The sequence below is a fragment of the Accipiter gentilis genome, chromosome 29, assembly GCF_929443795.1.
Source record: "Accipiter gentilis chromosome 29, bAccGen1.1, whole genome shotgun sequence".
NCBI lineage: Eukaryota > Metazoa > Chordata > Aves > Accipitriformes > Accipitridae > Astur > Astur gentilis.
In genome coordinates, this window is record NC_064908.1 from 10,712,922 (window position 1) to 10,725,329 (window position 12,408).

The window sequence follows — 12,408 nt, forward strand, 5'->3', positions numbered from 1 at the left end:
ACTCTGATCAGCTTTGCTTTTTTTTGTTGTTGTGTTTTTGTTTTTTTGTTTTTTTTTTTTAAACAGTGTTTAGTGCTTTCAAGGATGGCCGTGAGATGTGAAAAGCATCTCTGGTAGCTTCTGCTGTCAGTGTATATTTAACTTCAGCAGTAAAAACATGTCTAGTGCTGAGATGCAGTGGGGAGTGCTGCCCTTCTGTGTGCGCGGGAAGGCTGAGGCTGCGGTGTGGTTCTTCATCATTATTTTATCTCTGAAAGGGGATGTTGACTGTGGTAGTTCAATTGATACTGCCTTTGTTAATATCTTTGTTTCTATTTCTGGATTTTTAATGAAAGCTTGGTAATTTCATGCTGCAAGGAAGGGCAACGTGTCAACTGTTTTAAAGCCATCTTTGGTTTGAACTACAGTAATCTTTTGATGCTGTGGATAATACAACTTCTCTCTGTGTCGTCGGTTTTTGTTGCTTTTGTTTGGGGATTTTCGAGTTTGTCTTAAATGAGTTACCTCTACACCTCTCAGCAACTGATAGAAAGGCCAGGAAAATCTCATTTTGTGTATATTAAAACTTAAGATTTACATCAAACAAAAACCCAGTGGGTGAAAGAGAGATCCTTGCTTTGTACTGTCACCTCAAATATTCCTTCTCTATGAATTTCAGTCATCTTGATTTAGCCTTGTGTGTTTTAACTGTTTAGTAGTGAAACTTCTCCAGAGTGTGGAGAGAAAAATAATATCCTTGTAGTCGAGGCAGGTCTGTGGCAGGCTCTTCTGCTGCTTTAACTATTGCTGCTTTGCAAACGTGCTTGGACACAGTGGTGAATTAGCTGCTTGGGCTGGAGAAAATGTGGCTTGTTGATGTTTCCAGCCTGTGATAATGCAGTGGCAGGACATGTTCCTGGGATGCTCAGCAGAGGAGAGGAGGGGATGGGTAGAGCAGAGCAGGTGATGGCTTCGTGCTTGTGCTGAAGGCCTGAATTTGCATGCCTGCTTTTGGTACAAGGTGTAAGGGAAACAAAATCCTTGGGCTCTTCAAAACCTCACTATGGATTTCGATTGGCTTTTTTTCTCCCTGCAGCGCAGGCTGCTCCCTGCCGCCCCCAGCCCACTGTAACACATTACACTCAGCTCGTCTTCATTTTAATTTCTGCTCTTTAAGAGAACTCTCTTCTGTGCTCTTATTTTTTTGAAAACTGTTTTTTCTTTGGCCAAGAACAAGCGGGTGGTGCCACAGTCCATTTCTGAGCTTCCTCTTCCTTCTGGCCTCTTCTCCCCGGTTGCTGGTCGCCCTCCCCCTGCTCGGGTGGGAGGTTCTCCTGCACGACACCCAGCTCCAGCAGCATCCTGCTCCTGCCTCCGATAAATGCCAGTCTTGCGCTTGAATCCCTTCCAGCCGATCTCTGCTTACAGATGTTCCTGAGAGTTGCTCTGGCAGTTTTACTGGGAGCTTGAGCAGATACAAAGGTTGCCAAGAGTTTATGCTTAATTGTTAAGTGGAACAGAGACAAACTACTTTTATTTTGAAGCTAAAATTTCTTCTTTTAGCTTGCTGACTAGGCCAGCTGCATCATATGGTTTGACATAGGCTGAGCTCAGAGCTCCTGCACCTCGTAGTGCACTATCACTTCATTAGGGTTTTCCCCCCTCATTCCATTCCCCCCCCTCTTCTTAATGACTGTGTTTTGTGATACCTTTTTAAGGTTGGTTATACCAGGTCAGGTTGTCTTATTAATCCCCAAAGTGAAAAATAGCTCCCCTTCAGCTCAGCAGATCGGATCTCGAATGCACTTGCAGTTGGACACTGCACACTGAACCAGTTTAACCCATGTGCCTTCATCCCAGTGCTCAGAGGTTGGGCGCTTTATTAAGCAGAACAAAATCGGCACGGGAGCATCCCCAAGCTGCGCAGCATCCCTCCCTGTCCCTCCTGCCTCTCCTTTTCTTGCGAGCAAGGGCTACTCTTGAAGGCCACCGAGACAGAACACCTCGCTCTATGGTTTTAAAAGCTTTTTTTTTTTCTCAGGCGAGCGATCAGTTTTGAGGCCTGGCACCCTGTCAGAAAGTTGACAGATGATCTGCATTACCGGTGCGTCCCCGGGATGCCCTGGATAATCGCGCTCCAATGGACGCCCTGGAGCCGGCAGGTTCTCTGTGAAATGGCTGCAGCTTGGAGGGAGCAGTGAAATGGTCTCCTCTGGGCATGCTCACTCTGTAGAGGGAGCTTTTATCACATGAGCAGAAACTGAATCACTGCTCATGAGGATCTGGAATATGCAACTCTTTGAGTCTTCACCAGAAGAAGACAACAGATGTCTGCAGGTACCGCAGGGTCCACCTCCCATGCCTCGCAAAGAGCGGCTTCCCGCTGGCCCTGGCCCCAGGCAGGCTGTCTCCTGCTGGGGAAGGAGAAGCCTCGGAGAGGAGGAAGACAGTTCGGGGAATCATGGCTGGGGGTTATTTATTTATTTGTTTCTATATACATTTATTTTCCTGCCCCGTGCGCGGGCGGGCAGGCGGGTCGCGCTGGGGAGCTGGCTGGAGGAGGCTGGCCAGGCTCTGTCTGTGCTGTGATGATTGTTGCCTTGTGCTGTGCCATGGGCTTGCAAGTACTTCTGCATCTGATGTCGCCTGCTCCGGGGAGGCTCGGGCTTTGTTTTCTTGCGTCTGGGTGGTCTTTTTATTTGTCTTGTGGGGTGGGGAGGTTTGTTTGGCTTTGGGCTTTGAGGGTTTTTTTTGGGGGGTGTGGGGGGGTGTTGGTGGGTTTTTTTAATTATTATTATTTTTTAAAGTGTGAAGTTTCTGGAAAATTCTCTCAGGAGCACTCTGTTCTTGTAAGCAAGAAGAGCAAACACTGGGGTGTCCGAGCTGCTTGAAGACTGAACTCCCAAAGGGGAGGAGAGGGCCTGTGGCCACATGGCACCTCCTCACTAGGTCTCCTTTGACAGCCTCTGCTTGCATCAAGCAACCCTACAGCTCACTTCTTGGGGTACAGGCAAGAGCGAACATTATTCTACCAGGAAGAAACAGTCCTTTTTATTTTGGGGTGGCTTCCTCCCCTCTTTCTTCTTTTCTTTTTTTTAAATAGTAGCTTGCAATCCAAGGGAACAGCTGATTAAAACGGAACATCCATGGTTGATTTCATGGCAGGAGGCATGTCTGCAGCTTATTTTAAAAGTTGCCTAAAATTCAGACCCCTGGCCCTACCATGCTCTTGGGGTTTTTTTTGCTGTCATTTGTGTTATATGCAGACAGGCTGCCACAGACCTCGGTGGGACTTGGGGCAGACACCGAAGGTCCCAGAGCCATGGGGGGTCCGGGCACCCCTGCCGGAGAGAAAAACACTGGCCTGAGCTTGCCATGCTCGAGGGATACCCCTGAAGCTGCCATACAGACACAATATTGAATTTTCAATCGAGGAGTGAGACATGAAGATGGCATTTAAAAGCTTAGGGAGCTTACAGGACGATCTGTGATACTTAATCTAAATATCCATTGTGTCTCCACTGGACTATAAATATGCTCATTGTTCATCATCTAGAAGATGTGTGCTAAAGGAAAAGGCATCAGAAGAAGTCACGAGGAGAGAAACGAGATTCCTTTTTAACAGTGAAGAGCAGAGGCCTTGATGTGCTGCCCGATCAGCTCCCATCCAGGGGAAAAAATGTGCTTTGAGTTTGATGAAGGCTGAGGAAACAAGCAACCAAAAAACCGATGAGGTGTGCAACGTGTGCTCCTGTGTCATGGTGACCATGATGACACTGGTGTGACAGCCGGCCAAAAAACCCTAATGCTCCATCCCTGCCAGCTGATGCCCTTTGCAAGCATCTGCAGAGAGACGCTGAAAAGCCTGACCTACTTTGGAGGGAAGAGAGAAACCCAAGGTCTGGACTTCGCGCTGCTGTTCAGCAAGGGTTAAGAGCCCCAAAGTGAGGCCTTGGGGTTTTTCCCCTTCATGTATTTAACTGACCTTTAAGGGCCAGCAGGAGCTCTTCCCCTCTTCCCAAGAACAGGTTTGGAGACAGCTGGGCTCTGGAGCACACATGGGGCATATTTTCTGCTGATCAGCCCCTGTTAGACAAACCCTGGGCCTGGCAACAGTGGTGTAGGGGGCAGGATCAGGCTCATGACGTTGGGGGCTTGGGCTGTGGTGGTTGTTCTGGGGCCAGTGCTGGACCCTGGCTTCTCTGACCTCTCCCATGTGGTGCCATCTCTTAATGAAAGAGGATTGCATGCATCTTGTGCAATGGAAGGGAGCTATTTTATTCAGGTGAACAAGGAGTTTTAAGGAACTTTGCCCTCCTGGGCAGCTGGTTTGGGGAAGGGCTGGCTTGACTCCTGCTGCTCCTCTTTGTTGTCCTTTTGCTGGTTTTCCCTGAAGTTTTTCCTTCTCCCCTTCCCGCTCCTGGAGCTGAGAGTGGTTGAGGAATCGCTGCAGCGGGAGGGTTACCTTGCTTTTGGTGCAGCCGAAAGGCTCGGGGCTCTGAGATCGTGCACGCTCCCTGCTTGCGAGGCTCAGAGGACCATATGTTCCTGCAGTGACATGTAATGTCAGTGATTTGGAAACGAGTCTTGAATTTATAACCCTTAACTACCGTTTTCAGGCAGTTATTTCTAACTCCTGTGAATTTAGTTTTGACACCAACCCCTCTTTGCAGAGGAGACCCTTGGGCCCCTTTGTGTTTCCCTTGGTCTCGTGGGATCCGTCCCTCCCTGTGCCTGTGTGAGCTCCTTGGTCTCTTGGGTGGAGGAGGGAATGTCTGTCTTTGCTGTATGGTGGCATTGGTCCTGGAGGGGGGCAGAGGAGGAGGACAGGCAGCGGGCAGCACTGCCTACCAGGATTTACAGTAGTCAGGAAAGCAGCAGGAGCGAAGCTCACAAACTGTAGGAGCTACTTGGAAAGTGTCCTTAAAAAAAGAAAAAAAATTAGAGGGGAAAAAATGTAGAGGAAGCTTTTTAAAAAAAAAATATTCTGGGATCCAACATCACAGCTTGCTTCCCCCAAACCAGGTAATTTATTTATCTTTTTCCTTCAGTCCCTATTAGGAGGGGGAAGGCTGGTGGACGTGGTGGAGAAGGGTCGAGGCAGTGGGGGTTAAGAAGATCTGATATGCAAGCGTCTTCCCTGCAACGCTGCCATACTGTGTCGGAGCAGCACAGTGCCTCTTGCAGAGGAAGATTTTCACAACTTGTCCTTGTTCCAAGGATGAGGAAACCTCCAGCTCTTCTGGCATTTTCTCTCCGTCATAAGTCAGAGCTGCTTTCACCTGTAAAGTATGATCAGCACAGACGGGGAGAGGACTGGAAAGGAGAGGGGGCTCAGAGCAACCTTGCAAGGCTTTTCATGGAGCTCTTGGTGTTAAATGAGGAACTTTTCCCCTCCTCCTCTCCTCATTTTCCTGTGTGCCTGCAAAAATACTCTGGTTTGCATTTAAAGGAGAAAACTGTATGTGCTGGGACTAAGCCAACTTGTTTATTCAAGGGAAATACCATATTTCCAACCCTTTCTCTCGCAGAGGAAGGCTTGACGGAGGATGGCAGACTGGGCTGGGTATTGTATTTTTAGGTGACATCGAAGCACAGTTGTGATTTGAAGAAGCTAAAAATCATGGCTGGCATTTTGCATCGAGCTCTGCAAGACCTCTCCTCCCCACTACCTCCAACCCCCAAAGGGGTTAACTTCTCCCTCCAAAACAGGTGGATTTTGACCTAAATCAAGGAAAGAAAAGGAAAAAAAACCCACCCAAACAACAACAACAAAAAACAACAAAACCACCACCACAAACCCACAGCCTGCTACTTTCCACGCTTTTGCAATTTCCCTTCTCCAAAGCGGATTTTATTGCGAGGGGCTGGGGGGCCGCGAGTGGTCGGGAGGCAAACGCCTGCTCCTCTCCTCCTGTCAAAAAATGGCAGGTCAGTGTGTGTCTGTAAACAATGCAGTTATGAAATGGCAGCGCCAGGCCGAGCTGAGCATGCTCGGGAGCAGCCTGTAGGGGGAGGTGAGCCGAGAAAGATGATCTAATTCAGTGCAATTCTTGGGATTGAAGGAAAAGACCAGGCTCCACTCTTAATGACAGAGCAGAAAAAAAAGGCCCCACGCCGGGGATGAAGCCCGTAGGCCGTGGAGGAGAGGGTGTGAGGATCTCCCACCTCTAGGACTTCGGGTGCTGGGCAGCGCTGTGTCGCTTTCTCACCCTCCAGGAGAGTAAAGCCTTGGTGAGGTTTTGCTGTAGTTATTAGAGGGACAGGCCCGAGGGTGCAAGTTTTACTTTTTCTTTCTTTTTTTTGGGTCTTTTTTCCCCCCCTTCTCCCTGACTGCTTTTCCGGCTTGCAGGCATCGCCGTCTTGCTGCTGGTCTCTTGATGGCTGGAGGTGACCCAGACGGAGGTGGTGTGGGCAGCTGAGCGAGGTCCTCCAGCTCCCAAGGGAAGCCCACGTGGGGCTTTCCCTTCTCCGCCGACCTGACAAGCCTTTCCACTGGGCACCGGCAGGACGGGCAGGGGGAGAGGGAGCTGCTCCGCCGGCTGCGGTGGTTTGGGGGTGGGAGGAAGAGGAGCGTGGAGGCTGAAGAGGTGCCTGAGCCCTGTCGATGGGGGCGAGCCGCTTTCCAGCTCCTTGGCCCTGGGCTCCTGCAACCTGCTTGCTCCAGGCTCCTCTTGGTGCTATGGTTTTACCCTGGCTAAGCCTTCCTGGGGACTGGGTGTTTCTGAAATGGCTGGTTTGCTTTTGCTAGAGATAGTGATGAATCTTGGTCTCCATTCTTCCCCCTCTCCCCTCATGGGTGCTAGGAGAAGGCAGGCAGCAGCTGTACTCCTTGCTAACCTCAGCCTGTGGAAGGAGGAGGTAGATGCCTTTGTCTGCTCTTCATTTACACTTGCCTGCACATACAAGTTGCGCTGGCTTTAACTCTACTGGGACACAGCTAGATGGATACGACGCTTCGCAGCATGGAAGCAGTGAGGAAGCGTAAATCGCTCTCCCCTTTACAGGAGGGCATGGGCTCTGCAAACCCCCCTTGCCTGAAGCCTGCACGCCATTGTGGACCGCGTTGTCTTACGAGAAGTCATTTTAAGTCCTGTTGTGTTTCATGCACGTGTCTCCTTGTTCCCAGCTGTTGCATGCAGGGACTTGCGCCTCGTTTCTACCCTTCCCCCTGTTTCGGGAGTTGATTTGTGTGGCTGGAATAGGAGAGAGGACATGGGGCTGGAGAAGGAAATGTTTCTTTTCTTTTAGGAAGAGTCTGATTGAAAGGAATTCAGGAGACAAAAGAATTGCAAAGAATTTGATTTGGGGACAAACTTCAGGCTGAGGGCAGTGCTTGTGAGCTACAGATAAAATTCCATGTTCACATGATTGCATGAGGCTTACAAGAAAGTGGCCTTAACCTAAAAAAAAAAGGAGCTTGGAGACTGGTGACTGCTTTGTAGGCCAGGTATGCTGGTGGTTACATTTCCTTCCTTCCCCAGATCAAATGCTGCTGCTGCTTCTAATGACAGGCCCGTGGTCAGCGTCCCCACGAGCAGTGATCCCAGACCTTGCCCATGCACAGCAGGACCTGAGTGGTGCTGAGATCTGAAATGAGCAGCCTTCATGTGCCTACAAAAGAAACACTCTCTTTCTACAAGCATTTTCTTAATCATTACTTCCTATATAATTAAGTACAAAATGTTTGTCTTCTCTTTAAGGCAAAGGTTATTACAAGCAAGTTGGTTTGAGTTGTGGTTCTTTTTAGGAGAAAAAGGGAGGAAAAAAATGAGTGAACGAGAATCTGCTGCTGCTGGGGTTGCATCATTTATTGAGAGCTTTGCCTCTCTGCCTTGCTACAGTGTGTATTGCAAACCTCACCGCTGCCTTGCACAGGAGGTGAAATCCTGCCCTGCTGAAGGGCTGGTGAGAGCTTTGCCTGAGCCCCAGCTCCGCTGGGGAGCTGGCGTTGGGACATGTGCCTCAACCGCTTATGGGGAGCAGTGCCCGGTGGTGTCACCTCTGAGGGGTTGGTGTCCACCTCCCAGCTGGAGGCTTTGCAGGCCGGGCAGGATCAGTCCTGCCTGTCCCGCTGGGTCTGCAGGCAGATGTGTTGGTGCAGCTGCTGCCCCGAATGGGAGCAAGCAGACTTTCAGAGGGGTCCTCCTGCTCCCAGCCCTCTTTCAGATTGACTTTAGCTGCATGGCTCTGATCAGAATAATGCTGCTGCAAAGCCTCAGGTTCCTAGACGGTTGATTTTTAAGACAAAAAAAAAAAAAAAAAAAAAAAGACCCTGGTGAAGGTAGACATCTTAGCACATCAACCTCCGCTCCTTCCTGGTCTGCCTGGAGAGAGCTCTGGTTCATGATGTAACTCACTGGTCTCTTGGGCTTGGTAAGCTGCAATATGTTGGAGTTTTGCTGTGCATGTATTGTCTTTGCCTATAAAACCTGTTTGGACCTTTGCAAAGGGCACCCGGATGGCTGATGAAAATGCCAAGGAGGAGGCTGAGAAAGCTCTTTCTGTGTTCCCAGCTTTGTTCTTTTTCTCTTCTTTTTTTTTTTTTTTTCTTTTGTGGGCTTTTTTTTTTTGTTTTAAAGGCACCACTGTAGTTTCTAGTCGTCGTCTGTTTGGAAATGCTGCAGAGCCTTTCCTTGGCTGGTCTGACTCGTCTTCCATCCCCTCCAAAGACCTCACGGAGGAGAGGAAGCCTGTTTTCTTGTAAACAGAGGTGGAGGGGAAAAACTAAACCAGCACTAGCTCTTCTCCTTGGATCCTCATGGCTTTTAAAACCCTTTCAAAGACCTAATCAGTCTTTCTTAAGATGCAATATTTTTTTCTTCTCCTTGAAACTTAAAAATAAAAGGGGGGGGGGGGGGATGTTGTGTGGAGATAATGCTTCATTGCTGGTGGCATGTACTCTTTATGGAGGCTCTCCAGCCACTGAAGGTTAATAATCAGTCCGGGGTCGGCGAGGGAATGGAGGCGGACGGCTGCGGGAAAGGGGGGAAGGAGAAAAAAAAAATGGAGCGAGTGAGACTTTTATTGTGAAGCAGCCTGTGCTTGGCAGTTGGCTTTTGTTGGGACTGCTGCAAGAGCAGACATTTCTCGGCGGGGAGGGTGGGTATAGGATTTCCCTGCCAATCGGGAGCCGACGGATTGGGGCATGGGGAGTGTGAGCAGAAAGGGAAGTTTGCTCTGAATTTGAGAGAGGGGAGGGAAAAAAACAAAACCAACACACACACAAAAATGGAGGTATTGACACTTGCGGTGGAGTTGCTGCTAAGTTGGCTGGGTGGAGCCGTGGGCCGGTGGGAATGAATGGGCAGTGCTGCCCGGCTGGCGGTGGGTGCCCGGTGGGTGCCACTCGGTGCTGGGTGCCGGCTGCCGCATCTGCCGGGTGGTGATGGAGCAAGGAGGGGAGAGCGCTGGCCTGGGGGGAAGAGGCTTCGAGTGCTTTGCAGGGGTTTCCTGTAACTTCCTTTTGATCAAAATGCTTCAAAATTCACAGTTGGCTTTTTTTAATTATTATTTTATTTTCTACCTTGATGCTGAGTTTTTGTTTGTTTCAGAGCAAGGCATGGAAGTTGTAAAGCTGCTGCCGCTGCTAGCGAGGGATTTGTCTCTGAGATAGGAACCAGGAGAGCCCGTCAGGTGCCACCTTGGTTAGCCTTGCCTTGGCACTCAGCTTTTTTACTCTCATGGGAAAAAGTGATGGTTTCTCTCTTGCCTCTCTTGGTGTTGGAAATTCTGCTTTGAGAGCTCTTGCCGCTGGCCAGGACCCGGAGCAGCCCCAAGCTCCTAGTAATCGCAGCGAAGAGGGTGGTCGTTAGCTGCCGAGGTCTGATTGACTCCAGGGTTCCTGCAGTGGCTTTTCTTCGGGCATCATGGGCTGAGCAACAGCAACACCTCTGTGGAACAAGAGTGTGGATGATTTGTGGAGTGGGGGTACTGCTTATAAAATAATTAAAACCTAGAATCGGATGGCTAAGAATGACCTGCTGGAAATTCTGGGGCTTCCAGTATGAGTCAGTTTAATAGCAGGAATATCAAGACCTTTCCTTGTTGCAACAAAGGTTGGGGAAACGAGCTGGTCCCTGTTAGACAGACTGAGGCTCTTTATTTGCTGCTGGTGTCTGTGGCGAGGGCCTGGATGGACCTTCCAATGGGTGGGAGCTGTGGTGCTGCGCTTGAGCCCCAGCTCTCTGCAGTTCTCTTTGCGTTAGTCTTGCAGCAGGGTAAGTCCATGAGAAAAATGAAGTTTTTTCCAGTCTACAAAGAGTCTGGCTAGAGGAGGGGTAGAGTTTACAGGCAGATGTTTGCAGCAAGGATATGTATTATTGGCTTAGCAAATAAATAAAAAAACCAAAAAACTGATCTGTGTTCAAACTTTGGGCTGTGTTTTTACGATCGTTTCTTGACGGAAGCTGTTCACCAGTGTCTGCTGGAGGTATGTTCTGTTTCAGTCTATCTGATCGGTTGGCTGAGCTGAGGTTTCAAATCCTTACAGCTTGCTTTTTGGTCTGTGTCTGAAAATCTGAAGGTGGTGCGCTTGGGGCATGAGTTCCCTCTTGCTGAGACCATCTAGATGTGGCCGTGTTTGCTGTTTGCTTGCGCTCGGAGGCAGGCAGTCACCCACAACCACCTTCCTCCTCCATAGAGGAGCAATCCTTAGCTCTGCGCAGGTGGGCCTGGCAGGTGGTGGAGGCTTTCCCAAGAACCTGTGCCCAGCCAGCGTCCCTTGAGTTTCCTCCTTCCCACCAGCTGTGTGTTGCTTTGCAGATAGTGGCATTTAGGTGCAGGGCAGGTGGTCCTGCAGGCACCAAGGGGCAGGGACCTGGTGCTGGATGAGCCCTTTGTTGGCTGCATGGGGCGGGGGGCTGCTGAAATCGGGGTGAAGGAAGACCCCACGCCTCAGTACCTGCCAGCACCTGGCATTGCAGCTGAGTTCACATGGAAACAAAAATCACAGAGAGGCTGGTAATAGCAACATCAAAGCTCATCTTCCCTGCTAGCTTCGGACAGAAAGCGGCATGGGGAAGGGTGAGCTGCTGCTGGAAATGGTTTTGGAGCTGATATGCCAGGCTTCGTATGTGCTACTTACCTCTTTTGCTTGCTTGATGGGAGATGGGCAGGTTGTTTTTTTTCTTTCTTTATCACTCGGTGCGCTTTAAACCTTGTGATTTGCATGGCTGCAGGCACCATCTGCTCTCCGTGCTGGCCTACAACAGTTGGCTTGACCTGGGCTTATTCTTCTCCTGCGACGCAGGCAGCAGGCAGCGTGTGGTGAACCCTTCACCCGGCCTGGCCCCAGCCCCGAAGGCGGACATCGCTGCCTCCCCGATCATGCTTTGCAGCTTTGCAAGGCAGTCGCCATCTTTACCTTTCAGACCAGCTTGTCTCCTTAAACACAGAGCTGTGTCAAAGGACCCCTTCTTTTCTGTGTGTGTTGGGGATTTTTTCAATACTTTTTTCCTTTTTTTTTGTTTTGTTACCTTTTTTTGCCTTGCCATTAAAAAAAAAAAAAAAGGTGAGAAAGCGAAGCTATTAAGGCTGCAAACCTGATCTAGCAACGTGACTCCAGGCATATGAAAGGCAGAGATGATGAGCAGGTGTTCCCTTTTTCCAAAAAAAAATTAGAAAAAAAAAAGGGGGGGGGGAAGGAAAATTACTTTCTATAGAATTAAAAATAGAGCTCATTAACTTCAATAAACATGGATGTTATGAATGATGAGTTAGCTGTAGCTCACTGAGAGTTTGCATTTTCTAAGTTACATTTGAATGAACTAAAAAAAACAAACCCCAAACCACCAAAAGCATACTTGGGCTATAAATGTTGGTAAATCATATGTAATGAGAAGTTTGATAGATCTGCTTCCCCCCACCCAAAACCTAAGAAGTTTTTGGGGAATAAGGGTCACCTCCTCAAGACACATTTCATGACAATTTTAATCTGTTCCTGTACAGACATACTCAGCTGGATTCCAAAGCATGTTACACTCAGAAAAACTGGCTGCATCTTAACCGAAGATCTGTGAGGTCAAAGCCCTGGGCACAGCTCAGAGCCCCTCTGCTTGTTGGGCGAGATGAGCTGTCAGCTGGGGCCAGCCTTGCTGTTTTTTATCTTTGACCTGTGCCTTGGTGGCAGTTTCCTGGCAGCGTTATTTTGCAGAACGAGGTTTGCCCATGATGTAAACAGGATGTGTCCATGATTGTCTCTTCTTTTAGATGCAATGTGTGTATGAACATTGAGCTAAACCATCATGTTTCTTTTTTCCCCCCTCCCTGTCCCTTCTCTCCCCACCCCTAGCGAACAGTGCTGAGTAAGGGAGAGACAAGGAAAGACGCCTGCATGAAGACTGAGCTGCTGAAAGATATCACCAACAACAAAGAGGAAGGTGAGCACCTGCCTTGGTTGAGGGCCAGACCTTGCTCGTGAGGTCAGCA

The 12,408-nt window shown here is 49.3% G+C and overlaps 1 protein-coding gene across 18 annotated transcripts in view; it reads left to right on the top strand.

Moving 5' to 3' along the window:
* EHMT1 (euchromatic histone lysine methyltransferase 1) overlaps nt 1-12,408 on the top strand; it is a 124,187-nt gene that overhangs the window by 47,859 nt on the left and 63,920 nt on the right. For 11 of the 18 annotated variants that reach the window (XM_049832217.1, XM_049832227.1, XM_049832222.1 and 8 more), the window contains exon 2: nt 12,272-12,359. In XM_049832217.1, coding sequence (XP_049688174.1) covers nt 12,272-12,359 — 88 coding nt within the window. Of the gene's footprint in view, nt 1-2,243; nt 2,317-6,049; nt 6,214-9,058; nt 9,082-9,136; nt 9,217-12,271; nt 12,360-12,408 lie in introns of those variants that run through there. The other 7 variants (XM_049832213.1, XM_049832230.1, XM_049832216.1 and 4 more) reach the window with 4 other exon arrangements.